This window comes from Manacus candei, unplaced genomic scaffold (genome assembly GCF_025592945.1).
Source record: "Manacus candei isolate 608988 ecotype Guabito, Panama unplaced genomic scaffold, ASM2559294v1 h1tg000083l, whole genome shotgun sequence".
NCBI lineage: Eukaryota > Metazoa > Chordata > Aves > Passeriformes > Pipridae > Manacus > Manacus candei.
Genome location: NW_026138131.1, coordinates 2,472,327 through 2,499,975, shown reverse-complemented (window position 1 = coordinate 2,499,975; position 27,649 = coordinate 2,472,327). Strand labels below are relative to the sequence as shown.

The following is a 27,649-nucleotide window of genomic DNA, read 5'->3' as shown; positions in this document are numbered from 1 at the left end:
GGGGTGAGGAAGCCTTTTTATAACCTTGGATTCAAGTAGTGCTTTTTGCAAAATATCACAGCTATTCTTAGTGGTATTCCTGTGTCTGTGTCTGTGTGTGTTCTGTATCCAATTTATATCTCCAGAAGAAGGGACGAATGCTTTTAAGTCAGACTCCGCAATTCAATGGGAGAAGTTAGCAAAAGATAAGGATTATCATCAGAAGATATTTTTGAAAACAAAGTTGCAAAGTGGGGCTTGGATTGTTGCTTGCCACGGTTTTGGGGGGTGAGGATGATTTCTGAAAAGAATCTGTGTTTTCAGTATCTAAAGATGTTTCTTTATTTAAAAAAGTATATTGTGATGTTTCTATGGATACAAGTATTGTGAAAATTGTGCTTTTTAAATTAATGTAAAAACAACACAAAGTAGTGTGCTTTTGAGGATTTTGTGCTTAACTGTTGAGAAAACTGCTGCCTTAGGATGACCAGAGGAGACTTGTTCCAAAGTACAGTTTTGTGTTTATTTGCATGTCTCATGAGCCATCAGTCATGGCGGAGATGACACTGAAGAGATAAGAGAGCAAAGCTTTCTCACAATGAATTGTGTTGTATTTATTAGGTCTTGTAGAGTTTGTTTCTTTTGTTTTTTATTATTTTTAGGTAACTTTACTAGTACAGAAAACACCCGGGGTCATTTTCTTGAAACTCCAGAGGAAAAAGATCTCTCAAGTGAGAAATGTTATTTAGAGAGACATTCTGTATATGAAAAAGCGGAAGACCAGCCAACAGAAGATATTGGCCAACATTCATGTCCACGTCTGGACAGGAAGCGTAAACACTCTGGTGAGAGAGTGCAAAATGATGGCAGCCAAAATGAAAGCTTTGTGGATGAACAGCAGGATGAAGTTATATCAAAAGCAAAAAAGAAGAAGAACTCCAAAGGTAAGACAGCATTTTGCTTTGGTCTCTCTTCAAGGAATGTCTTGTGAAAGGAATGTCCCTTTGGCTTAATGTGTTTCCATTTTTGAACTTGCTAGTTACTAATGTGAGCACTGTCATTTCACTTTAAATTATATATATGTATATATATGTATGTATATATATGTGTATATATATATGTATATATAAAAAGCTTGGTATATAAGGATAAAGCACTAGTCATTGGACACTGTAGCCACAGCAGTGCAAGTTACTGTAGTGCATGTAACCCTTAATGAGCGAACCTTTAAAATGCATAGTGTGGTGGTAAAGCTGAGACTATATGCCCCGAAAGTGAAATGTAGCTTTTGTTTTAAGTTGAGGGGGCTTTTTGATTAATTTTTAGTTATTTTTCCATTAGATGACTGGCCTGAGAGGGAAATGACAAACAATTCCTCTAACCACTTAGAAGAGCCCAATTGTAATGAGGTGACCAACCTGAAGGTGTGCATTGAATTAACAGGGCTCCATCCCAAAAAGCAGCGTCACCTGCAGCATCTTAGGGAACTATGGGAGCAGCAGGTGTCACCAGAGAGATCCCCGTCCGGCAAGTTGGGCCGGCAAAGCAGGAAAGATTTAGCTGAGGCTGTTCAGCCAGAGGCCACTGCAAAGGTCAAAGACTTCACAGAAGAAAGGCACACCAAGAAAAGGTCAGAGGCCAAAAGCAATAGAAGTTGGTCTGAAGAGTCCCTCAAAACAAGTGACAATGAACAAGGTATGCAGAGACTACTAGGGAAACCAGCCGGCTTTAGCCTTTACAGTGACGCATGCTGCCACCGATGTTAAGGAATTGTTGAGAGCTTTTTTTGTTTCTTTTCTTTTTAAGTTTTATATATATATTTCTGTAGCTGTCCATTTGTTTAAGGACTGACACCTCCTCTTTAAGAATTGCGCTGTAGCTGATATTTGTCAGACAAGAAAATGTGTTTGTGTGTGTAACTATGTGTTTGTGTGTGTGTGTGTTTTGGTTTTAAACACTTTAATAGATGATGCAAAGATGAAGTTTATGTTTCTAGAGGAGAGCTGGGGGGGGCATAAAATGCAGGCATGCTTCTGGGTGAGGGAGGGAGGGAGCAAACAGGCTGCTAGTTCATGTAAGGATGTTTAACCACACGTAGGATTTGAGGGGCTGTGAGCCTCTGAAAAAGCGTCAGCACAGATAGCAGTTCTTGATCTTGTGGAACCCAACACCTCCAGCACCCTCGGCACTGCTGGGTTTCCCTGCATTTCCCAGGCCATATGCTCAGGAGCAGAGCTCATCCTCCTCCCAACGAGGATGCTTTGCTGGTTCATCCTGAGCATGTTCTGTAAACCCCTGTCACCCCACTTCCTGGCTCCTTGGCAGAGATCTTCCCAGCAGCTCTCTCCTAAGGGGTTGCTTCCTCAAAGCACATCAGCTTTCCTTGATTTGTTTCTGGCTGCTTCTTTCCCCCTAACTCCACTTTTTCCTTTTCCCCATCCTTTCTCCCATTTCTGCCAGTTCCCTGTCCTGGGGGAGTGGAAACCATGGAGACGATCTGTCAAATTTTCATTGGGATGGACAGGTCACTCTCCTGTCTCTACTCTCCTCAGCTCCTAAGCAACTTTTCTGCTCTGATGCTTTTCTCCTTCCCTGCTACATTTTGCCGCTTAGTTGGAGAACTGGTGGGGAACAGCATCAGGCAGGCCACATGGCAAATCCCCTCATGCATCCCCTGTACCTGATTGTGAATCCCTGTCTCTTCTGGGCACAGCAGAAAGCCTTTGTCTCCTCTTTTGACTTGTCAGGTAAAAGGTTGCAAATACTCTTCTTTCCTTCCTCCTCTTGCCTCTTAAGTCTTCTACTTGTTTTTGAGGGAAGGCTGTTTCTGGGAGGGGGAGCTCTGAATTGGATGTTTGGGCTCCCTCCTCCTTGACAAACCTGAGACCTTCATCAAACTTGGAAGACAGTCACACTCCAGTTGACCTAACCTGTAGTTTAGCTGAGATCCCCTTAAAAGAGAGAAGCATGAAGAGAGTGGATCCTCTTATCCCATATCATGGAAAGGACTGAGTCCAGATGATCCTGTGCCAGTGAGGGTTTTCCTGGGTAGCGTCTCCAAAACAGGCAAAAGTATCAGCTTGTCTTCGGCCCTAAGGCTCCTCATATGTCCTTCCTCTTGGTAGGATTATCTGAGGGCAGAAAACCTCAAACTTTGATGCTTATTGATGGGGAAGGTTCTCCAAAAGGATTTGCGGAGCGGGAGATCAAAACTTGGTTTAAAAGAAGCTTTGACTCTTACTTCCTTGCTTTATGTGCTGCCTTGGCGAGCATGGTATCGGCTCACACACCCCTGCCCATCACCTGCCCCTCTTTGTACTTTCAGAGAGAGATACCTTGTAGAGATTAAACGAGGGTCACTAACAAGAAGCTGCATTGTGTAAGGACGCTCTCACTTTCCCCTGCGATGCCTCCCATGGCAGTGACAGGCTTTCTCTAGCGCATGACCTAAGGGAAGAAAAAGAGGTGACTCCCGATTTATGCACCGTTTCCAATGGTTCAGTCACCCTATGGCTATGAAAAACCTCTTGGTTTTGGAAACTGCTGTAAAATCGTAAACTTTACTAAATTACGCCTTCCTATTCATTGTACAGGGGCACTGGAGATCGTTCAGATCATTTTACTGATGCTCCAGCAGCTCTGTTGAAGTGTAAATCTTTGAATCTCCTTGTTTTTAGTTCACGAGGATGAGGACATTTTTCTCTGTTGTATGACAGCATCCTCTGTGTGATAGTTGCATTGAGATAGAGACTTCCAGCTTGTCTGTCTTGCCTGGGACCAGTCCTCAAACTTTTCTTAAACAAGCAGATATTGTCAATGTGAGGATACACACTGTTGTTTGTAGCTTTCTTTTTTTAATCTGGAGCTGGGAACAGCTGTTTCCTGTGCCCAAGCACTGGTAGTCTCTGCTTGTGGGAAGCTGGTTGTATCCCAAGCAGCGAGCTGTAGCACGACATTGAGGTCTGCCTCTATGCCTGTGAAACCTTAGTCTAACAGCAGGATGATTTGCTGCCTGTGCCTGCAAATCTCTTGGAACACAGAGGGTTCTGACTTCTGTGCTTGTTGCGCCAGTTGTGTTGAGCCTGGGATTTTAGTGTGGGAGGAGTCACGTGTTGCATTGTAAGCTGCCACCGTGCTGTCACCCCTTTGTTCCCTGGTCAGTGCCAGAACCATGAGAGCTGGCATGTGACTTGCCCAAAATAATTTCAGGGGAGGATGGATTGAGAGCAGCCCTGCGGAGAAGGACTTGGGGATGTTTGGGGAGGAGAAGCTCAACATGACCTGGTAATGTGCACAGGCAGCCCAGAAAGCCAAATGTGTCCCGGGCTGCATCCAAAGCAGTGTGAGCAGCAGGTCGAGGGGGGAATTCTGCCCCTCTACTTTGCTCTCATGAGACCCCACTTGGAGTACTGTATCCAGCTCCTGGGCCCCCAGAATAGGAAGAACGTGGACCTGTTGGAGCAAGTTCAGAGGAGGCTGCAAAGATAGTCAGAGGGCTGGATCACCTCTTCAATGAGGACAGGCTGTGAGAGGTCAGGGGTTATTCAACCTGGAGAAGATACTAGGGAGACCTTCTGGCACCTTCTAGTACCTAAAGAGGACTTACAGGAAAGCTGGTGAGGGACTTTTAACAAGGGCATATAGTGATAGGACAAGGGGGTAATGGATTTAAGCTGACAGAGGGCAGGCTTAGATTAGGTTTTAGGGAGAAATTCTTGACTGTGAGGGTGGTGAGACACTGGAACGTGTTGCCGGGAGAAGTTGTGGATGTCTCGTGCCTGAAGTGTTCAGGGCCAGGTTGGATGGGGCTGTGAGCAGGCTGACCTAGTGGAAACCGTCCTTGCCCATGACAGGAAGATTGGAACTAGGTGACCTTTAAACTGTCTTCCAACCCAATTCATTTTATAATTCTGTGATCCTGCTTGCAAAGTGACGTTGCTGCACAGAGTCTCCAGGACGTGGCAGGTCTGTGAGCGTGGGGATGCCTGCAACCTCAGGGCATCATGCTGCTTCCCCAGACCCATGACCAAGCTAAAAACCACAGTCTCTGCTGGGGTCCCAGCTGAGCTATAACCTCATGCTGCTGGGGGTGCAGTAGCCAGCTCTTCGGATGGTCCCCCAGGGAGCTGCAGCCACTCACTCGGTGCGAGGAGAAAACCCAAGCTGCGTGGAACCAAAAGCCCTGAGGAGAGGACCAGGAGGATCTTGCCTACCAGGAAGCCTCTGCCATCCCCTCAGAGCTGCTTCGGGTTACAGGCAGTGTGGCAGCCACTGGCTTGGCAGGCAGGAGGAGGCAGCTGCTGGGATGGGAGCTGAACAAGCGAGCATTCAGGTGACACGGCAGCAGCTGCTTTTCCATGTGGACCTCTCTGAATCCCGCTGCTGTGGGAAGGGACACAGGTCCTGCTCTAAGTCAGACTTGCCACAACATACATTAGTCAGAGGTCTGGGTTTTTGGGGGTTTTTGCTTTGGCTTTTTTTTTTTTCCCATGGATATTTGGGGACATTCCTGCTCACCCTTGTTTTTCTTCTCCCTTCACATGGTCAGAACAATGGGGTGAGATTCCAGGTTAAATCACTTACCTCTTTTCTGCCAGTGTTGTCTTGCATTTCCCAGGCTGATGCTTGGCTTGTTCTGTGTGGTGCTGGCCTCTTGCAATGTTATTGATCCTGAAGCTCCTGGGCATAGTGTAGCTACTCTCCATCTCTTAGCTCTGGCGCACATTTAGCCTGGTGCCTGCTGTCACCATCCCAGTGGAGGGTCAGAGTGGAGCACAGTTTACATGGAGCTTGCAGGTGGGAATACACATTTTCTTCTGGTTATTAGACTTCTGCTTTCAATGCCTTGGCATCTCTGCATGGGAAAGCCTGCAGTTCTTTGAAATAGGCTTCTCTTCCTGTGTTTTTCTTCTCCATCCTTTCAGTATTTCTGTCCTTCTCCAGACCTGGGAGTTTTTCATTCTCTTCTAGTTTTTCTGTGTGCAACAGTTTGTTCCGTTTGCACTCACCAGAGCTCATCACTGCTGCTTGCCAGCTTTTCTTTTTAAATTTTTTTTCAGTAAGTGATTAAGTAGGTAATGATGATGCTTCTGTATTGGAATTGGGCTTTTTATGTACTCCTTCAGTTAGGTTGGTTGGGATTAAACAGGAGAATTAAACACTCCTTACTTCATGCTGTCTACTGAGTTGGAAAGACAGCCTTGAATCCATAGGCTCAGCCTACGACTGGGCGCCTTCCTTCAGGATTGCAAAGCCTGAAAAATTTACAGGATTTTTGCTGAACAATCTGCACATCCTGTGTCCCATAAATTCCCTGACATCTGCTTGGCAAGCCACAGTATGCGTCTTTCTCTAGAAAGTGTCTCGAAAGAACTGAGGGATTTCTGTTTTCATCTCTAATCTAGAAAGCCTTCTGTGAGTTGCTTTCACAGATCTATTTAAAGGAAGACAAAAGTGTGAAACTGCCCACCAAGAGGATTCTAGATTTTATTTTCTTTTTTACCAACTGGCTCTGGATCTCTTTAAATAAAGGTGTCTCTTCTGTGAGCACCTGCTTATTTGCTCCTGCCATCTCTTCTGTTCTGAAAGTAGCATCACTTCAGAGACTTTGGAGCAAAGGAGCCTCTTTCAAGTGCTCAAGGTTTTTTCTACACCTTCCCTCAGTGGTGTGGCATTGTTTGGCCGAAGTGTCCATTCCTTTCCAGCAACCTTTAATTTTTCTGCAGAGGAGTTGGTTCTGAGGTCACCTCAGTTCTCTTCCCAAGGGAAATTCAGACTATAAAAAGTCAACTTTACTGTCCTTGTTTTGTTGTAAACCTGCTTGCACTCTGAAAAAAACCCAAAACTTAACCATGCTTTTTGCATGTGGCCCAGATTGTGAGATCTGGCTTGTTGGAGCTATGACCCCTGGGGAAAACCCAGCCCTGCCAATATCCTGCCACGGGCAGCAGAGCACTGGCCTCACTGCCCCGATGTCCCAGAAAGAGTCAGTTCTGGATGGAGTTCTTGGGAAAACACATGCGATTGCTTTTCCTGCAAAATCCCTGCGCTTTCTGATAGAGCTTGCACAGAGCTTCTGTAGGGATGGCTCCTTGAGTAATCTTTCTTCTCTTGGCTTGTTTTTGAAGTCAAAATGCTGCTGAGGAGATGTTCCCTGTCTTATGGCTATCTTTGGGCTAAGCTCAACGTTTCCTCTGCTGTCCCATTCGTACCTGATCCACGCTCCCACCTCTCTTCCTTTCCCCTCTTCCCTTGCCACCCTTGTATCTGCCCTTGCACCCCACCAAGTCCAGGGCAGACAAGCCCAGCTGGGCCCAGGCTGCCGGAGGAGTTGGTTCCCCTTCAGATAAAGCAGTTCCCAGGTAAGGAGGCAAGTTTTTCTCCAGCGGCGTTCCGCTCTGCCCGTGGTGGCCGGGCTGCGGCACTGCCGAGCTGGCATGGCACTGCCACCACCCGGCCCCGGCGCTGCCCCGGCACCTGGCACGGGGCACTCCATTCAGGGATTTTTATTAGGGCCTGATAAACTGTTAACGTAACGTCGACTGGTGAGACGCTATTTACAGTTGGGATGTGGAATGCTTAAAATATTAATGATTTGAAAATGTAATTGTAGATCTCTTAAGCAGTCGAGGAGCTTGTGTTAAGTGCTAGCAATGCATTTTCCTTTTAACGCACCACGCGATGTGTAATGCCTTTCCTTCCCATTTAGGCTTGCCCGTATTCCCGGTGTCTCCGCACATGAAGAGCCTTTCATCCACCAATGCAAACAGCAAAAGGCAGGCTCAGCCAAGCTGTACTCCAGCCTCGAGGTTGGCTGCCAAACAGCAGAAAATTAAAGAAAGCCGGAAGACAGATGGGCTGTACACAGACGAAGAGGAGGATTTCCAACATGCATCTCTGCTGCAGAAATACAGCGAGTGTGAGAAGCCATCAGGGAAACGTCAGTGTAAAACAAAACACTTGGCACTGCAGGAGAGGAGAAGGAGGTCATCTCTGACAGGGGATGACACCACAGATATTGAAAATGCTGAAGATAAGGTATCTTTATTTAGACTTAATTGTCCGCTGGCCTCTGAAAAGGCAGAGCCAGCCTGCTTGAAACTAATGCGCTGTCGTGCATGCAGGGTAGCAGGAATTGCATTCAGATTCGTCTGTGGATGCTTTGCACATTTTGTATTTGTTTTTCTTAAGCTGAGCTAAAGGCACTATTGCAGGGGGTGAGGCATCTTGTGTTAAAAAGCTCTAGCGGGTCTTTCTTAAAAAATTAAATATGAGTGGAAAAGTGTAATTCTTTGCTGACAAAATATAGTCCCACTGCTTTACTGTAAAAACAAGGATAAAAAAAGAAAGCCAACACTGTAATGGTTTTGACAGGTAACGGTAACGAGGAAAGTCAGGAAGCGACCGGAGCCTACTTCAGACTGCGACTCCTCGCCAGCCAAGCCTTACGAGCAGAAGCCGTATGATCGCCTGCAGCAGACTCCCTCATTACTACCCGTCTCACAGCCCTCGCAGCTGCCGATTGCCAGCCCCCCTCAGGAGACCACCCCGAGCCGGCCGATGCCGCCCGAAGCGCGGAGGCTCATTGTCAACAAGAACGCAGGGGAGACGCTGCTGCAGCGGGCGGCGCGCCTGGGGTACGAGGTAAGGCTCCCTGGGCGCCCCGCGGGATGGCGATGGTTTGGGTTTTTTTATTTCGAAAGTTAAAATCCTCTTTCCAGTTTTATCGGTGGAAATTCTGCGAAGCAGCAGCTTTCAGTGTGCTGAAAATTTTCAGTTGAATTTGCTGCCCTCCCCGTCCCCTGCTGAGTTCCCTTCCCTGGCATGTGGGGTTCAGAGGCAGGTTGCTGCGGGAGTGAGTCCCCACTGCAGTTGGGTCAGCTGGCAGGGACACAGGGTGAGCAACATCCTGTGGGAGTGAGCAAATGGTAAAGTTTTATTGGTAACCCTCACTTCCCTTTAAATATAAACCATCTGCAAACAGAACGAATGCCTTTTTTTTTCTTTTTTTTTTTCAAGTAATCTTTATGGTGATCTTTAATGAACTGTATGTTTTCTGCTTTTGTTGTTAGTGAAGAGCGTGTAGTTTAGGAGAAGGGTTTTATTTTATATTCTTTTCTCCAAGGAGTATCTGGTATGTGACACAGGATGTAGCGCTTGGAGTGTCCTCTTGCATGATCAGACGCATCATAGGAGCACTCTGCCTGCTTTATACTTGGAGTCTGGAGCTGCTTGGCGTAGCTGGAACAATGTTGTTTAATGAAACGGGCCCCCTGTTGCTACAAAAATCAGAAACCGATGAATCCTTCAGCTCTGCCGTTTTAAAAGCACGCTTTTATTGGGGAAATATGGGCATGAGCGCTGTTGTTGCTCGATGTCACGTCTTGCACAGAGGTGTTTCATTGCACGGAACAACTGCTGCTTTCGGCAGAGCTGCAGGGTTTGCCTTGGTGGTAAGAGGGCTGCCTGGACCTCAGAGCTGGGCTTGAACCCCACATGGGAAGGTGGCATCCGCCCAGGTCCAGGTGGGGCTTTCCCAGCCTTGGGAATTTGTTGAAACCTTGAAATGCCCTTTGTATAGCTGGAGACCTTTGTGTGGAGAGAGGCCTTGTCCAGCTCTGGAAGGCAGGGTTTGTTGGAAAGGTTTTGTTTACCCTAGACAAAGGCTTCTTCTAACCCAGGGCACTTCAGCTCTAGCTGGGAGGAGAAACCGTTGTTACAACATTGCTGTGGTATTCTCCGTAATTTAAATGGTTTAATTTTCTGTGGATCCAAAATCAAAATATGTTGTAGGATGTGCTCCAAGCTATCGCTGTGTATTTTCTTCCTGCGCAGGGTCTGTCAGGGTGAATATGCTTGGACACTTCACTTCCTGTGCCCAGCACACTCCACTGGGCACAGCTTAATGGGAGCAGCTCTGAAACTTAGTGTTGGGGTGATGTCCTGCTCGAGCAGGGGCCCAGGGCTCTCCATTCCTTTGATAGCAGGAGCTCTCAGCAGCATTGTCTGGTTGCAGAAAGCTGGGGATGCCCAGGCTTGCCAAGGTGGGGGGTAACCTTGTGTGCCACCCATGCCTTCCCGTGATTAGCTGATGGGGGATTTTGATTTTCTGACTTGAATTCACCCAAAAGTTCAAGTGAACACCCATGTTTTTAATAGGCTTAAATATTCAGATCATTTGATTTGGTTGCTCAGTCGGTGCTGGCAGCAGTCGGTTTCTGTTGTTGGGGGAGGGAGGAGCAGGAGAGCTGAGTGGGGGCAGGGAAAGAGGCTGGTCTGTGCACCTGATATCTGGGATCTGACATTGTCTGTGTCTTTCAAGGCTCAGAGTGGTGGGTGGCTGTACCATCCTGTTGGGGCTTCATTTGGCCTGTGGTGGTGAGCTGTGATGGTTTTCAGGCCAAAGAGGCTGGTTGGGGCAATGAGGCTGGTGAAAGGTCTGGAGCACAAGTCCAATGAGGAGCAGCTGAGGGAGTTGTTTAGCCTGGAGAAGAGGAGGTTCAGGGAGACCTTATTGCTCACTACAACTACCTGAAAGAAGGTTGTAGCCAGCTGGGGGTTGATCTCTTCTCCCAGGCAACCAACAACAGGGCAAGAGGACACAGTCTTAAGTTGCCTCCCCTTAAGGGGAGGTTTAGGTTGGTCATTAGGAAGTTCTTCACAGAAAGAGTGATTGGAAAGGGCTGCCCAAGGAGGTAGTGGAGTCACCATCCCTGGAGCTGTTTAAGGAAAGACTGGATGTGACACTTAGTGCCATGGTCTAGTTGACAAGGTGGTGTTAGATCAAAGGTTGGACTCGATGATCTCAGAGGTCTTTTCCAGCCTAGCTGATTCTGTTATCAGTTGTGGAAACTCTGTAGGTGAGGAGTTTCTCTTGCTAGTGACGAGACTACAGCAGGCAGAAAAACTGAATTTCCTCTGTCTCCAGAAAACATGAGAATGGTCAAAAAGTTACAAATTCCTTTATTAAAAATAAAAAGGAGAAATCTGGATGAGTCAAGGTAACATGCTGGTCTGTGAGCTGTGGCAACTGCGCATGTCTATTTTCTACCACCCTGGTTAGCGGGGCAGCAACCTTTGGTGGGCACACGAGGGCTTCCCATAGCTGCTGCAAAGGCAGCAGGCAGCCCTGTGGCCACATGCCAGCTCAGTGGCAGGGGAGGCAGACGAGTTTGCATTGTCAGGGCCACAGCTCGGGAAGGGGCGCCGGTTGCTGATTCAGGACTCAGAGCTGCAAGTGGCTGGCACTGCATGGCACCACGGAGCCCTGGCAGTGGCAGGAATGCTGTATTGCCCTGAGACCGGATGAGCTCGTGCCTGCCCTTGGCAGCCTGCCCGCCTGCCTTTGCAGCAAGGGATGCCCTGAGGCCGTGCAGGGTTCCCACTCCAAACCCAGAGGCGGTGCTGGCACCTTCAGCAGGCAAAGGTGCTGGCAAGCTGTAAATGCCACTCCCAGACCCATGGGGAGCCCAAATGCTGCCAGGTCATGTGCCTCTGCCCTGCTCTCAGTCCCACAGCACAGATGTGCCCCAGATCATTGCGGGGAGCACGACACAAGCGGTTACAGTTTTGCGTGCAAAAGCTGACGCGAGAGTGAAAAATGTCGAAGGACAGATGCAGCTTGTGTCTGGTCAGATAAACTACAGGGCTGCAACCAACAAGGCTACTTAAAGACAGTGCAGCAAATGGTCTTCGGCTCTGGAAATCCCTGCTGAAGCTTTGCCTTTTCTTCACTAGGCTTCTGCTCCAGGCCTTGCTTTGGCAGGGTGTTAGCAACCCATCCCAGTGTGTGGGCACTCTCCAGTCCATTCTGTTTCCCCGGTTTGAAACAAATGACTTGAGATAATGGTAGTCTTAAAACTGTAATTTACTTTTTGTGAAGAGGGAATTACAGGGAGAGTAGAGTCTTTTGGGGGAAAAATTACAAAAAGGCTTGCATAATGAATTTGATGTGAGAGGAAACACTGGCTGTCTTTGTGCCGCTTTTTGGTATGTGTCTGGTTGTGGTGGTGTTGGCTGGGGTAGAGTTAATTTTCTTCACAGTGGCTGGTATGGGGCTGTGTTTTGGGTTTCTGATGAACCCAGTGATGATAATGTAGAGATGATTTTGTTATTGCTGAGCAGTGCTTACACAGAGCCAAGGCCTTTTCTGCTTTTTGTACTGCCACGCTGGTGTGAGGAGGCTGGGGTGCGTGGGAAACCGGGAGGAGACGCAGTTGGGACAGCTGACCCCAGCTGACCGAAGGGGTAGTCCATACCATATGACATCATGCTCGGTATATAAAGTGGGAGGAAGGAAGGAGGCGGGGAACGTTTTGGGGTCATGGCATTTGTCTTCCCAAGTCACGGTTATGCGTGATGGGGCCCTGCTCTCCTGGAGATGGCTGAACCTGCCCATGGGAAGCAGTGAATTAATTCCTTGTTTTGCTTTGCTCGCGTGCACGGCTTTTGCTTTCCCTCTTAGACTGTCTTTATCTCAACCCATGAGTTTTCCAACTTTTACCCTTCTGGCTCTCTCCCTGATCCCACCGGTGGGGGAGCGAGTGAGCAGCTGCTTGATGCTTGGCTAGTGACTGGGGTTAAACCACGACAGTGGACTCGCAAAGTTCTCTGGTCAGTTTGGTATTAAATCCTTCCTGCAAAGGCAGTGAAATTAGAGGAATGTGTGGTGTATGATAAGGGGGTGGGGGAGAGAGGATATTTGTTTCCAGGGGGTTTAAACACACATGAAGGTAGGGCTTATCCGGGCATGGGGAGAGGGTTTGCTCTGGGAATATGCCTCATATTCCAGGATCTGGCCCTGAATCTCCCGTGTCACTGCCACAGGAGCTCCTGAGCATCATCCTGCCCTTGCAGTGCTCCCCTAGGGCTCCTGCACCCTGCATGGAAATGGGCATCACTCCTGGGGTTTGGTGTGGTGCTGTGGGGAAGTACTAAGGCTCAGCATAGAATACCTCACCCAAGGGCAGTGTTTTGAGGTCGGATGGAGGGGAGTAGTGCATCTTGGTGGCAACAGACGTGCCTGGGGCATGGGGGATGTGCAGAGGGATGCTGACCTCTTCCCTTGGAAAAGGAGTGGGACTTGCTGCAGAGTACTGGTTGGGTGGGAGACTGATGCAAAGGGCACATCTTTCGATGGAGTATGCATATTTGCATATCTTAACGCTGCTGTTTGCAATTTGGCTAACAACCTGCAGGCAGTGGCAGCGGCTGTGGCACATACCTTGGCTGGTGAGGTGCTAGTTTGACTCTTTGGATTAACTGCCAGTGATTTTCAGATTGCTGATTTAAATAGAGCACCTGAGCAGACATTTAAATTGCCCTGTGGCATTCTCATAGCCTTTCCTGAACGTTAGTGAGAAATGCTTGTGAAACCAAAAGTGTGTTTGTGGCACCACATGTTCCTGTATTCGGCAACGATGGCTAATTTTTTTGTAAATTGAATAAATCATGTTAAAAAAAGTTAATGAGGCATTTAATTAATTAACAATGTAGAGTTTTATGGTCTTTATAGTTACATTTTGTGGTTAATGACATTCTTCTTATAGCCTCTTAACACAGAATTGCCCGACAAAATTAGCCTTTTTGTCCAGTAGTAGGTATTCCACCCTAGGACAGCCTTTGCTTTTTACAAAAATAGATGAAAGGTCTTTTATTTTGAGTTGCAGAATCTATTTTAAATGATAACTGCGTGCTAAAAGCAGAGCTGAATACGGCAGCTGCTTCTGCTACCTATATCCATCTGCTAATTTGCCTGGCAGAGTGGTCTGGTTTTGAAGGAAAATTCATACCTCCAGAGTATAATTTTGCACAGCCCTTTCTTCTGGGCTTGAGCATGTGCAGGGTAAAAAACATCCGTTCTGGACCAATTTTTGGCCTTTGGGCTGGTTGCAGGAACATAAAAAACCCCTGTTCTCTCTGGTAAGAGGGGGGACTGTGGGGGTCCCAGGTTAAACCGGTGGGTGAATCAGGTGTAGGTGGGTGCATCACTGGTGGCAGGTGCAGGGGATGCTCTGGTGCCTGGGACAGGCAGCTCATTAGCTCCTGGCTTTAGCCTGGTTAGTGAGGGCCTGCTAAAAGAGCAGCTTCATGCTGTATCCTGGATACCGGCTCTCGAGTCAGGTATACCCAGAGCACAGATTATTGTGGGCTTTCCGGTAGATTCTGAAACGGGAAGAATAAATGCATCACCCCCGATGTTGTTTTCTTCTCTTGTTTTGGCAAAGCAAATACTCACCCCCTCCATGCTGTACCTGGCTTTGCAAGGGTGTCACTCAGCCTTGGAGAGGAGCAAATGCAAAATTAATGGTTTACCACTAATCTGGGAACGTGTGGGCTATTTTATACATTGAACATCTCTTAGAAACGTGTTTTGTTTTGCTTTCTTTTGCATCTGACACAAGTCGAGGAAGATTTGCGCCATCCTGAATTTTTAGTTGAGTGATGGAGCAGTCATTGTTTCAAGGCTGCAGGACAGCGAAGAGCTGAGTCTGGCCTAGGCTCTCGAGCGTGGTATATTTGACTGCAAGATGAATCGTGTTAAATTCACATGGCTTCCTGCGGCGCAGGGCTCGTTACTGGAACCTGGTGCCTGGCTTTAGTTCTGCATGCAGAAACCGGGGTGGATGAAAACAACGGGATTTCCCCGATCTTGATAGAGCCGGGCTGGTTTTTGTTTGCCGATAGCAAACCATCCTTTGTGTGTCTTAAATGTGTTTTTGTTTCGGGTCACGCACTTTTTCTTTTTAAAATCGAACCGACTGTGTCGGCTGTGCTGCTGTTGCGCTTGCAGAATTTTCTGCTGAAAAATGTAGATGTAAGAGTAAAAACCTTCCAGCTAGCTTTACGTGTGGAAGTTTTGAGAAGTGGAAGGTTATGGGTTTTATCTGCAAAGTTTGCACATTCCACCTCTGTGATGATTCCTGAGGTTGTGTGTTTCGGGAAGGTCCCTGTGGGGTGCAGAGCTCTCGGTGTCGCTTTGCCCAAACTAGTCTGCTCAGGGTAGTCATGGTCTCTGCTGTGTTTCCTGAATAAATAGGACTTTCAAGAGCTCTCCCTTTTATTTTCCCTTTGACTGACCCATCTCAAAGAGGGCATATCACAGGGATTTTGTCTTTTGCCCTTCTCCCCCCCCCCTTTTTCCTTCAAATAGAGAAACCTGTGCGTTCACGCACCGAGAAATAACTCTGATGCATCTGTTTTTCCTCCTGTTTCCAGGAAGTGGTTCTGTATTGTTTGGAAAACAAGGCGTGTGATGTGAATCATCGTGACAACGCGGGTTACTGTGCCCTGCACGAGGCCTGTGCCAGAGGCTGGCTGAGCATCGTGCGGCATCTCCTCGAGTACGGCGCCGATGTCAACTGCAGTGCTCAGGATGGAACCAGGTTAGCAGCACCTCTGGCCCCAGCATCGGGTGGTCACCACCACCGGACCCCTTCCCTCTGTGACTTCTCTATTATCCTCCCCTTGTCCCGCCCTCCCTATCCTGCATGAAACCCTTGAAGCTACCAAGGTCCTCCTTGTTGCTGGTCGTTGGGCAGGCACATGCAGTTAATAAAGCAGTGGGGGCACACTTCTGTCGGGACTCGACTTCGGTGTAATTTAATTTTTTTTTCTTCTGGGAAATTTTCGTATGTTGTGCCTTGGTTGTTTTTTGGTGATTTTTTTTTTTAGAGTTAGTGAAATTGCCAGCTGCAGGGCAGGAAGGAGGGATGCTTGAGCTGCAGCCCTGCTTGCTCGCCCTCCAGTTCCTTTGAGTTGTGCCAAAGAGTGGGTTTTGCCTTGTTAGCAGGGTTACTTTAAAGAGCACTTCAGGCTTTTGTGGCGATTGGGTGTGCAAGTCCTGTATATGCCGTACAAAAATGTTGTTTTGCTGAACTGTTAAACTATCTGCTCATTTGATATTTTGGATTTACTTTTTTTTAAATCCTGAATTAGCCTTTTTTAGTTTCCTTCACAGAATGGTAGGGGTGCTTAGTTCCTGTGCTGGCAGAATAGATAGCAGGCTTTTCTTTTTTGCATTGTGGAGATAAAAATGCTGCTCCCACCTTTTTTCAAGCTTCTTGTGTATCTCCTAAAGTACTTCTTTGACCACCTCTGCGGGGCTGACCTTGGGGTAACTTGTCCTCAGCATATGCGTTATTCAGTCTATGCATTTTGGAGACAGGTCTGCTTTGTATTCTCTGAATCTCCTGCAGTTTGTTATCTTAAATGCTTTATCGCATTCCCTATCACCATCCAAATAGCCAGGGAGGTAAAATTAGCGTAACTAAGAGCATGCTTTTGTTTTTAAGCTCTTTATTTATTAACTCGAGAAGGGAGGAGTCAGGAAAACAAAAAGAGGGCTGGTTAGGATGGTCCATTAAAAGTTCATGATGGTCCATTGTTACCAGCCCATCACTGGCCCATCACTGGCCCAAAGGAAGCCTTTTTGGAGAAACATTGAGATCCCGACTGGATTCCTCCTCTGTCGCCCACTTCTTTGTAAGAATTCCGAGTTCTGTAGGCTGCCAAACAGCCTCGCATTTTCTGCTGCCTTCAGCTTTAATACATGACCTATGCAACAGCGGCGAGTTGCCATAAAAGGAAACCTAAATTATTTTTGTCTCACTTGCTGGAATAACCTATATAGAAAATTATCCCCAGGAAGTTTCTGATCAGTCTTAATCACCCGCCAGTTCGGAGTCCACCTTTGATTTCTACTCACAGATGGAGCTGATTTCCAAGAAAGAAACTTGGCTAGTGTACCCTGAGAAGTTGTTTTGGGGAAAATGCATTTTAAAAGTGAACATAATGATGATCTGATCATAGGCGGTAATGTCAGAACTCAGCTTGCTGTTACCTCTCTTTTCTGAGGACAGACTTCGTTTTCATTTGGAAAGCTGCCCAACAGACAGCGTGAATCCAAAACACATCTAATATACAGATGAAAGGTGGTCTGGATGCCCTGAGTTGGGCAGGACAGAGAGCAGAAGCTTCTGTAAAGAACTTTGGATTGGTGTTATTGCTTTCCTTTTGGCAGGACCAGACTGCTCTGTCTCTGTAGTCAATCAGGACATTCATAAGACAAATCCCATTTCTCTCTTGAAGTTTTTCTCCTTTAACTTTTAGGAGGAAAGAGTCGTCAGTCTTCCTCAACTGTGCTGCTTTTAAAATTCAAAATCCTGAACATGTTCAACCCTTAGAAAAATACTAAAATCTTAAAAACAAACAAAAAACCCACCCCAAACAAACCCATCATCAAAGACTTGTCCCCTTCCCCTGCTTTTTTAACGACACTGAATATGCTTTTTATTGTCCCCTCTGCCACCTCACCTGGAAGCCTTCAAGTCTGCAGACAGTAACAGTGGATGTGTGTAGTTCTGTTCAGCACAGAGGAGTGACGTAACTGCATGTGCTTGTTGGTTAATGTGGCAGTCTGGGGTGTCACTTGCATCTCAGCTGCCTGAAGCTTTGGTCTGTGTTACTTGCTGCCTCTGCGATCAGCTTTTTGGAGGACACTGAAAAGTTGTGACAAATGAGGATGTGTCTTTAGTCTGTACAAAGAATGTCCACGTGAATGTGAAGGATGTAGTAAAGTTCTGCAGAGTCAGTGCATCTCTCCTTCCAGTCCTGCCTGAAGTGCAGCAGGTGCTCTGATCTGGTGTGCTGGTTTTGCACGTGTGTGTTCTGGGAGCGAAGCAAATACCTGAGCCTCTTGCTTTTGCCTTTTATGTAGCCACACAGCCAGTCTGCCTTAAGTTTAGTAGGTAAGGCAGGCTTTCAGCCTCTGGCTCCTAATACCACCAGATATCTTGGTGAAGCCAGAAACAAACAAAGCACCAGACTGTAGTGGCAGTGCAAGGAGGTGACAGTGTTTATGAGTGTAGGTGTGGTGCAGTCCTGCCCTATTCACAGCACATCTGGCCAGGTTAAATGTGGTAGGTTTTCGATGTTTTTCCCCTTAAACTCTGCTGATAGACCACATGCAGCGCCTGTAGACCCTGAATACACAAGCAGTCTGCTGCTCAATTAGTGCCTAATCAAAGATTATTGTAGAACCCGGAGATCTTTAAGACCTGTCTCCGAGGTGCCGCAGTCACTAAGGGCTCTTAATCGTCTTACCTATAAATAATAATAGACCGTGCTTAAGAGTTGAGCGCTTCCCTTCCCTTACAGGACCCCAGTAAGTGCAGTAGCTCGTCAGGGGGTGTTCGACGACCGGTGCCAGACATTAGCAAGGATGTTTGCCGAGTGTCTTTGGCCTTATCTCCTCGTTCTTCTCCTTTTACCTCTGCGGCGTGCCCTAGCTGAACCGCTGCCAGTATAGAAACAAAGCCACATGCCAGAAATACAGGCATCCCCTGCCTGTTAGCGAGGGCTCTACATTGCTCCAGAGTTTGTTCCCTGGATTTGCTCTCCGAAGCCAGTTTTGCTGTATCCTCCTTGCTGGCAGCTGATGAGCTCAGCCTTTTTTTATTTTTTTTCCCTGGGAAGACCATGCCAAGATGGCTCTCTTCCTGTGTCCTTTCATCTGGTCTTGGCAGAGCCATACCTTCCAGCAGCTAATTGCGTTAAAGAAGAGTCAGCCTGCGTAGCTGCCCTCTTGCAACTTGTGCCTTGCCTCTTCCGAGGGGCAGCGTTGTGTAACAGAGTGGATGGAAATAAAAATAAAACGCCAGAATATGGTATTGCTCGGCGAGTTACAAGACCTCTTACTGCAGTGAGGAAAATTCTGGTGGTGCCTGAAAGGCTGGGAGCAAACCCTGACTGGTGTAAATAGTTTATAATTTTGGTAGTGGAATGATAAACCCCCAGTGAAATGTTTTCTTAACTGTAGTGGTGGTAAAAATAGTAGGAAGAATTCGACAGTACACAAGAGAGGGTTGAGATGTGTGTCTTCTGTAGGATATTGCAGCTCTTGAATGTCCCCAGATCCTTCTGGGGCCTTTTGAAGGGTTTGTTTTAGAAACGAGCTGCACTACGTTAACTGTACCATTAGGGATAGAGAGTGTTTATTTCCACGATGCTCAGGGCGGAAAAGATTGTATGGGCAAATCCTCTCCAGGAGAGGACTCCCAGGGATCTATTTTTTTGACATCTGAAAAAGTTGCCTATTCCAATAGTCGCTTTTGCATCCTACAAAGAGGATGGTTAAACTCTGCCAAGACTGAAAAATACTCCCTCCTCTGCTGGCCCTGCTGGGAGAAGCAAACGAATAGCTCTGCCTTTGCATGGTCCCGCTTGTGAGCTTGCCAAGAAGCTGTTCTAGCCAGTGAAAGAGTCTGTCAGTGCTCCGTTTTTGCCTTTTTTCCCCTGACTTATCTATAGGAATCTCCTATTCTCCTCCCTCCCTGCCAGTGTTTTCTTTCCTTCCTTCTATTTATTGTTCTTCCTTCTTCCGCACGGCTTTACTACGCCTTTCCTTCCCCATGTCTCTATAAAGTCCCCTCTCATGCCTGGGCAGCCTCCCTGTGCACTCTTAGACAACAAAGGTGGGTCTCCCTGCCCTGCTGCCTCTGCCTGTCTGCACCACCACACCGGGCTTGGTGACCAGTAGAAAGGGAGAGAGAGGTTCCATCACAAGGTGACAGCCCATGTGCTGCCATTTTTCCTTCCTGGGGAATGCCCAGGCACCCTTTAATAAACTCGTTTGAGTGTCGTTAAATCAATTGAAACACTGAGTGGTGATTTAGATGCTGTTTTTAATAAGTTAAGGGATCATCTTGAATTCATTACTGCTTCAAAAGCCACTTAGGTAAGTCAGTTTAAAAAGAAGAAAACCCCAAGCAACACAAACAAGTAAACCCACAAACCAGTAATCCCACAACACTCTTCAACCCCCCTCCCCAAACCAGAAAATCGTAATTCTGAAATTAAATTTAAAACTGTGCGAAATTAAAGACTCCAGTAAAGTGAAGGAGTGGGGGAGAAAAAAAGCATGATTTGGCAGCATCCGTAAGTCTTGTCTGTTCCCGGTGTCTGTTGCCAGACTTGCAGCCAGGGATGCTTCATGCCCAGTGGGGGACAGGAGGGTTTGCAGCAAGGCTGACCTTTCCTGCTGTAGATGCTCAGAGTGCCGTGACCCGGCAGCTCCGGCCTCAGACGCCTGCTGACAGCCAGAAACACCCGATACTCCTTCAGCCTCTCTGTCGGCACCTCTGTTATTTGTTCCCTCTTGCCTTGTGTTGCCTGGGATGTTCAGCACCGATCCTGGATGCTCCGGCTGCCGCGTGGGCGCGTGGTGCTGCGGCAGTCCCTGCGCGGAAGCACTGAGTCAGGAGGTGGAGGTGGGAGGATGAGGCTTGTGGGGGATCCCGGGAGTGCTGGCTTCTCCAGCACTGTTCTGTCTCAAAGGCGTCATATAGTATCAGTGTTATGTTAGAGATGTTCCCTCAGAAACTGAGAAGGGATATCCTGACCCCTTTGCAAGTGATCCTTGTGGACCTCTCCGGTCTTAAAATGTTAAAGTGGCTTTCCGAAGAACAGGATGTTGGGCTTTGAAGGCGTCCACATCTTGTGCTCTCTGCTGCCAGGGCTCTGAGGGTTAGCACAAACTGGATTGAGAACTGTGCTCAGCAGCTTGAGGATCACCTGCTTCTTCACCGATGGCAAGGGGTGTGCAGGAGGCAGGCAGCATGGGATAAACCCTCTCTCCATAGGGAACGAGCCACAAAGCCCCCAAATGCACCTCCTCATGTCAATATATCGTGCATATGTAAAGCCAAAATGGCATACAGCTCTCCAGCAAGATGGGGGCAAGCAAGAGTCCTTCACGTGTGACAGACATTAATCACCCTAAGTCATGCCCTACTGAAAAGTACTTGGAGTAAACACATCTGGAGCATCTTTTTGAGATGTGTCAGAGTCCCTCTCCTCCTTCTCCTCCCAGCAGTGCTGTGTGATAGATGGGAAAACGGTGGTGTGCCATCCTCTTCTGACTGATTTGATCCTCCCCTCCTCTGCCCTGAGCTCATGTGGGTGCCAGTTCATGCCAAAAGAGTGGTGACATAGAGGGAACATTGCCACGTGAGGCAGAGGGAGTGGTTGGACGCGACCTCTTCTCAGGAGGGAGTTTAAGCCCTGGTTGTTAGCTGAGTGTTGCTTGGCAGATCAGTAGACAGAGCGGAGAGGTTTGCTTGGCTGTGCTTCCAGATGACTTCCCCTTGTAACATCATTCTGAAAGCCTTCCAGGAAGGCAGTATGTTATCCTAGTTAAAGTCCTTACTTTCCTTTTTCATACAAGCTCTGTGAGAGCTTGAAAACCTTGTTGGGGGGCAGTGGTGTTGACAGCCTAAAGGAGGAGTGCTGAGCTGAGTTGAACTGCCATGATCACTGTCCATGCATTTGACTCCCCTTTCAGTTCCCTGCACTCGTCTAAGGAAAGGATGGGATTTTAACACATCTTCATTAGTCTGAAGGGTAATATGTTCTACTCCCAGACAACTCCCTGTTACGTATAATCAATTTTAAAGGCAAAAGTTAATGCGATTTATAATTAGTGATAAGGAATTCTAAACCTGGAATTGCAGGCATGTGTATTAATGAATAATCCTTCTGTAGGCTCACAAAATCTGTGTCTGAGCTTGTATAGATTGCTCATGCCATGTTAAATATGTTAATTTCTGGGTGGACTACACTTAAAATAACATGTTTTTCTGTTCTCTGATTAGGAGGGTGGAATTGTGCTGCAAATATATTCACAAGTACTGTTTAAAGAGGATATTCTGCACGGAAGTTTAATTCCTAGCAAATTTTCATAACTTATTTCTGTGTACATAATTTAGGAGCTTTGGGTAACTGATTTCCGTGCTTGCCCAGAGGCAGCCTGAGCGAGCCTTACTCCACAACACGCTGTTAAATTGGCAGAGATTTGGAACGGTAGAGTGACTTGCAGCAAAATTATGTTTGTGAGGCTTCACACAAACTCCTGCTTTCTGTTACAGCGGTGTAATTATTTTACTGGCCCTCAAAATGTGTGCAGCAATGAATAGACGTAACAGAAATGTCTGCCCTGAGCAGTCTGACTGTGAAGACGAGGGGAGGGGGTGATGTGCAAGTAAAACCGACAGTAAGATGATTGGCAGCTGTATTAATAGTGCTACTTTCTATAAATAACTTTGATCTACAGTCAGAAGTTTCTTGTCAAACACATTTGCATAATACTGTTGAGTCAAAATGTAACGCCGTGATTCTTTTTTTTTGTTTCTCCCTCCAGACCAATCCATGACGCCGTCGAAAACGACCACTTGGAAATCGTCCGCCTGTTGCTGTCTTATGGTGCTGATCCAACACTTGCAACCTACTCTGGGAGGACCATCGTGAAAATGACCCACAGTGAGCTCATGGAGACCTTCCTCACAGGTCAGTGCCCATATTGCCTGGGGGCTTTGCTGGTCGTGGCAAATGGGGGGTTTTGTTCCCTGGCCTCCCAAAGTCCCTCCTGCCTGGAAGGGATGGCTCCACGCCAAGAAACCTCAGGGAGAGCAGTAACTCCCTCTCTGCCTGCAAAACCCCAGCAGCTGCAGGTGGGAAGCACAACCATGCATGGGGGCTCCTTCTAATTGAAACTCTTAATAAGTCATCAGGATTATTCCACTGTCAGATTTGCTAGGTAGGTGGGAGGTCAGCGGACTGTTTCCGTGCCCTCGGCTTTCTGTTTGAAATGAAAATAAGAAACTTGCCAAATCGAATTGTTACTTGTTAAACATACTCATATTTTCCCGTGGTCTTGCTTTTTATCTTAAAGTGTTTTCCTTTTTGCAAGTTCTGCCTTGTTTTATATCTGAAATGCTGTAAAACTACATTAAAGGCTCTTGTCTTTAAACATATCCATGTTGTAACATGGATTTAGGGTTTTTTTCCTCTTAGTGTTGGATGAAGACACTGCATTCCCTAATAACCTACCTCTGAAGGTGTTCACAGTCAATCAGTTTAAGAACTCATCCACTTATCTCTTCAAATGGTGTAGTGTAGAAATCCCATAGGTGTATCAGGACTCCAGAAAAATTCAGTATCTTGGACTTCTTAGCATCCTGAATCACAGTATCTTTTCATCAATGCAGTTAGTAAATCTCCCAAATTATGTCTGTAGAAAAGAATTACATCTTCTGAACATATCTGTGTGGAAAAACCTTTTTTATCAGTTTATTTGGGGCCACAGTTTCACCCCCCAAGCTGGTGTCCAGAATAACTGGGAAGGCCAAAAGGTGTGATGCATCCTGTTTTCACAAAACTAAAATGCTACTCTCATAAGTTTCTGAAGCTTAGGTTATGTCTGTCCCTGTTAGACCCTGGGTGATTGTTTGATGTGGTGGTTCATTATTTGATGTGAGAGAATGGTGTGTAGCATGTGCACCAGGAAAATAGTGTGGGATTTTTTGATGAAAGGTATGGAGGATGCATATTGAGTCTGTATGACACGCGGTCTGCTAAACTTGCCAGCTTTTTGTTCTCATCAGTATGTTTTTGTTGTTGTTTTTTCCTCTCCAGAGTATTTAACTGACCTGCAAGGTCGAAGTGTTGATGACCCTGGTTTGTACTGGGATTTCTATGGCAGCTCTGTGTGCGGTGAGCAAATGTTACCCTTTATTTCTTTGTATGCGGAGACTTTAAAAACATGCGGCACGTGGGGGTGGGGGCTGTTTAGTTTTCATGGTGGAGGAAGCTAGGAAGGAAGCAAACTGATTTTATTTACAGATCACGTTATTGGAAGAAAAAGCAAGGCCTGCAACAGTCTTTTCAATGCTGACTTGGCACCTTTTATTCAATTTTATTCAGATCCGAAAGATGAATCTGGATTTGACATCTTGGCAAATCCTCCTGGCCCAGGTGATGAAGATGAAGATGGCTTTAGCGATGTGTTTGAATTTGAATTTTCAGATGAGCCTCCCTTGCCGTGTTACAACATTCAAGTGTGTCTCTCTCAGGGGTAAGAACAAATGCAGGTTTGGGGTAAAAACAGCTGAGGCGATCAGCTTGGGCTGGTGGCAGTTTGTGTCTGTGGGGAAAAGCATTTGCATTTATGCAGTGTGAATGAAAGATCAATGCTGTGATTGCTGGGGTTTTTGGGAAATAAACTAATGGGAGGTGAGAGGAGGAAAGGCTGATTTGTCAGGGCTGAGTTTTGAGTGCCATACACTCAAGCGGCACAAGTGACGTTTGAACACAAGTTCCTTCCCTCACCCCAGACAGCAACTTGTTAAAACATCCCAAAATACCAGTGTTTCTAGTGCTTAATTTTGGATATTGTGTTTGTAAAGTGTTGTTAATTGTATTTTATGGGTTTTTCTGTTCTACTGAGTGGACACGCTTTTGCGGATGACAAAATGACGCCATTACTGCTTTTCTAGACTTTGTAGCAAAACTGGTTTAAAGCTCCGAATTGGAACAAACAAATAAGCATCTTAGAGAAGATTCTATGATGTTTAATAATAAGCAAAGACCTGGAAAGTTGTATTATCTATTATGTTCAAGATATAAATTAGCTTTGTAAACAGCTACTGTTTACCATTTGCACCAATTTTGATGACAGCTGTGAGAAAAATAGTTTTAAATATTGATCATGAAGGAGTGCAGGTTTTACCATGTTTTTTATTATTTGGGTGATAGATGTAACTTAAGTTCCCCAAAGTGGACAAGATTAAATTTAAAATACCTGAGAAAAAAACCAACTCACTGTTTACTTCTTTTTAATATCAGCATCTCTGGAAGTCAGAGATGCTGAATTTTGTGGTTATAACTATAAGCCATCTCCTAACTTGCTAAATGGGGGTTGGGCTCAGCCAGGTGAACCAGCTGTACGAGCAGCTGTTGGGATGGCTGCTGGCCCACATGTGTGCTCATGAGCCCAGGTTTTATAGGCTCCAGTGCCCCTGCATGCCTGGACCTCTCCTTCCTCAAAGCTCTGGGCAGCAGGACTCCAAATAAATACATACACTCCTGCACATCTGTTATTCGACCCCCTGGGTGACAGCCTTGATGTCAGAGAGGTTGTTTGTGAGGGTGTGGTCAGGGAGGGTTTGTCACACAGTGACACAATGACAAGTCAGGAAGCCCATGACTTAATGTCAGTTATTGGAACCTCTTTCTCCTTCGCTTCCACAGACCACGAAACTGGCTTTTGCTCTCGGACGTGGTGAAGAGGCTAAAAATGTCGTCTCGCATCTTCCGCTGCAACTTCCCCAATCTGGAAGTCGTCACCATCACGGAGGCAGAGTTTTACAAACAGACTTCCCTCAGCCAGTTGTTCTCTTGTGCTACGGACCTTGAAGCATTTAACCCAGAGAGCAAAGAGCTCTTGGACTTGGTGGAGTTCACAAGCGAACTCAAGACTTTGCTCGGCTCCTCGCTTCACTGGTTGCATCCGCACGAGGACCCTCCCTTTGACATCCTCTGGTGAACCATCAGGCCATTTAATGTACAGTGCTCTATACAGTTACTTCTTTATTATGTATATGTGTTCAAATTAAATTGTTTCTGTAAAGAAAGGACACTATTAAATATGAAAATATCTTTTCCTTTATATAAGAGATCTGAATTCCAGTTGGATGGATTTTGGAAAAATTTTTTTTTAACTTCAATCAGTTTTTACAAAATTGTTATATAATGTTTCTTTAAATGCACACAGGCTTTGGGATAAGTTTGTTATTACTCGGAACACACTTTTTTTTTTAAAGAACACACCCACACATTGACTTTGTTTCATACAAAGCACTGATTACACAGAACATACTTTTTCTAGATGATGTGATCAAAGTCGTGTGGCTTGTTTGGGAGATAGAATTTGGTAAGGCACTTGGTTATATTATTTTTGTTTTTTTTTTGTTTACAGAATTACCTGCTTTGGCCAGGTAAGCACTATTGAATATAATTCAATAGTTTTAAATATAAATTAAACCATATCCATACGCATCAACTAATTGTAAGAACTTTTATATCCTAATTTAAAAGCTGTGAAATTTAGTTTTCACACATCAAACCGGATTGTTTATATATGTTTAAACATTTTATGCTCTTTATTTAAAGAAGACTTTGAACTATTTTTTCTGTACCTTGTAAAATATTGAAAAACTAACATATGTTGAAGTTGCTTGAAACTGTACATAAACTAAATTTTCTGAATTGTGTGTTTATGTTTGAGATCTGTGTTTTAACTTTGTAAGTAAATCTTCTGCCTTTGTATTTATATTTTACAAAAATTTTCTTAAAGGCAATAAAACTGTTGAGAAATGAAGAGGCTAAAGTGACTCCTGTTAATTCCATGCCTGGCTGTGACATGAGCTTTGCCTCATTAACGTTTATGAAAAGAGGCTCTGGGAGTAATTTCCAAAGTGGAACAGGGCTGGCACAGGTGCTGGTGAGGTGCTGATGAAATCTGAGGTAGAATCTGTATCAGCTTTCTAAATTCAAAGTTGCAAGAAAACATCAGGCAGGTGTGCTTGGTGGGACAGAATTTTAAAAATGGTGTTCACTATACTTTCTGTATCACCTTTTAGTTAAAGAATTGTGAGTAGGCTCAGTTATTTTCCCTCCTTTGAGTTGGCTGAGTTCTCCTTCCACCGGAGTCTGCAGAGGGGAGGAGAACAGTACCAGGGGAAATGCTTTAATGTGGAGCATTAAAGCTATGAGCACACTTGGGGGGGATCTAAAGGGACAGTCAGTGACCCAAATGTCACTTTTGCACAGCTCAGGACCTTGCATCTGAGAGTCTAGGCACTCTGGGCTTGGGCAGACCTTCTCTTCAGGAGCTGGATCTGCTCTTCCCCTTGTAGAAAGAAGTTCTTGCTGTGAACTCAAACTCCTGAGTTTTACTTTGGGGCTGTTCTTACCAGGAGTATGTCTTGTGATAGCCAGTTACCTCTGAGGTGTTTAAATCGTGGTGCTCTTCTGATGAGGGCCAGAAACCACACCAGAAGGGTCTCGAGCAGAGCACCTGGTCAATCTTGAGAAAAGCATCTGGGAAAAAGTTTCTCCATTGTCCCCAAGGTCTGGGAGAATGATGCCTCATTTCTGAAGGTGCACTGGAGGGAGATACTCAGAGCTGGTGCTTCTCATGGCGTGTTGCCATAGAGTCTTTTGCCAAACATTTTTACTGTGTGTCTTACAGTGGGGCTGTTTCTGTGGGTAAGGTGGTTTTGTAGCCAAGCCAAGAGGCGAGAGAGGGGTCCAAAATCTGTCTGCTGCTGGCAGCTGAAGTTCCATTTCTGCACAGGACAAGGAATTTTTAGTCCTTACGCAACTACCAACGTCTTGCTTCAGACTTTGAATAAGGATGGTGATCTCTCCTGCACGGGTTATACGGGCACACTGGGAGAATGGAAACACAGACATCACTACTACTCCCTGTTGCTGGCTGCTTTTACCCCCTGATTTTCCCAGGAAGAAGAGATGGGCCAGAAAATTAAGGCAAGGGAGAACATTAAAAGCAATTTTTACGGACTCCTTTTATCTGGTCAGCTATGTAATGCTTGGATGGCTTGAGCTGAGTATAAATCAGCTTCGTGCTACTTCCAGGGGTGCGTGGCAAACACCTCTCTGAGCCCCTCAGGCAAACAGAAGATTGACATGGCTTCCTCTTTTTGCCCAGCTCCTCCTCAAATAATCCTGAGCACGTGCTCCCCAAGCATCTCTGCTTAGTCAGCTTTCCACTGTCTCCAGGAGTACAGTTGGGCCTTCTCCATGCTGGCGCTTG

The 27,649-nt window shown here is 46.2% G+C and overlaps 1 protein-coding gene across 8 annotated transcripts in view; it reads left to right on the top strand.

The window, feature by feature from the left end:
• The window catches only part of BCOR (BCL6 corepressor), an 83,228-nt gene extending 57,037 nt beyond the window's left edge, over nt 1-26,191 (top strand). For 5 of the 8 annotated variants that reach the window (XM_051811652.1, XM_051811654.1, XM_051811653.1 and 2 more), the window contains 9 exons: nt 642-923; nt 1,321-1,674; nt 7,688-8,016; nt 8,353-8,622; nt 15,196-15,362; nt 22,175-22,320; nt 23,449-23,526; nt 23,737-23,887; nt 25,063-26,191. In XM_051811652.1, coding sequence (XP_051667612.1) covers nt 642-923; nt 1,321-1,674; nt 7,688-8,016; nt 8,353-8,622; nt 15,196-15,362; nt 22,175-22,320; nt 23,449-23,526; nt 23,737-23,887; nt 25,063-25,357 — 2,072 coding nt within the window. In that variant the 3' untranslated portion in view covers nt 25,358-26,191. The remainder of the gene's footprint in view (nt 1-641; nt 924-1,320; nt 1,675-7,687; nt 8,017-8,352; nt 8,623-15,195; nt 15,363-22,174; nt 22,321-23,448; nt 23,527-23,736; nt 23,888-25,062) is intronic. The other 3 variants (XM_051811658.1, XM_051811659.1, XM_051811657.1) reach the window with 2 other exon arrangements.
• The last annotated feature ends 1,458 nt before the right edge of the window (nt 26,192-27,649 follow it).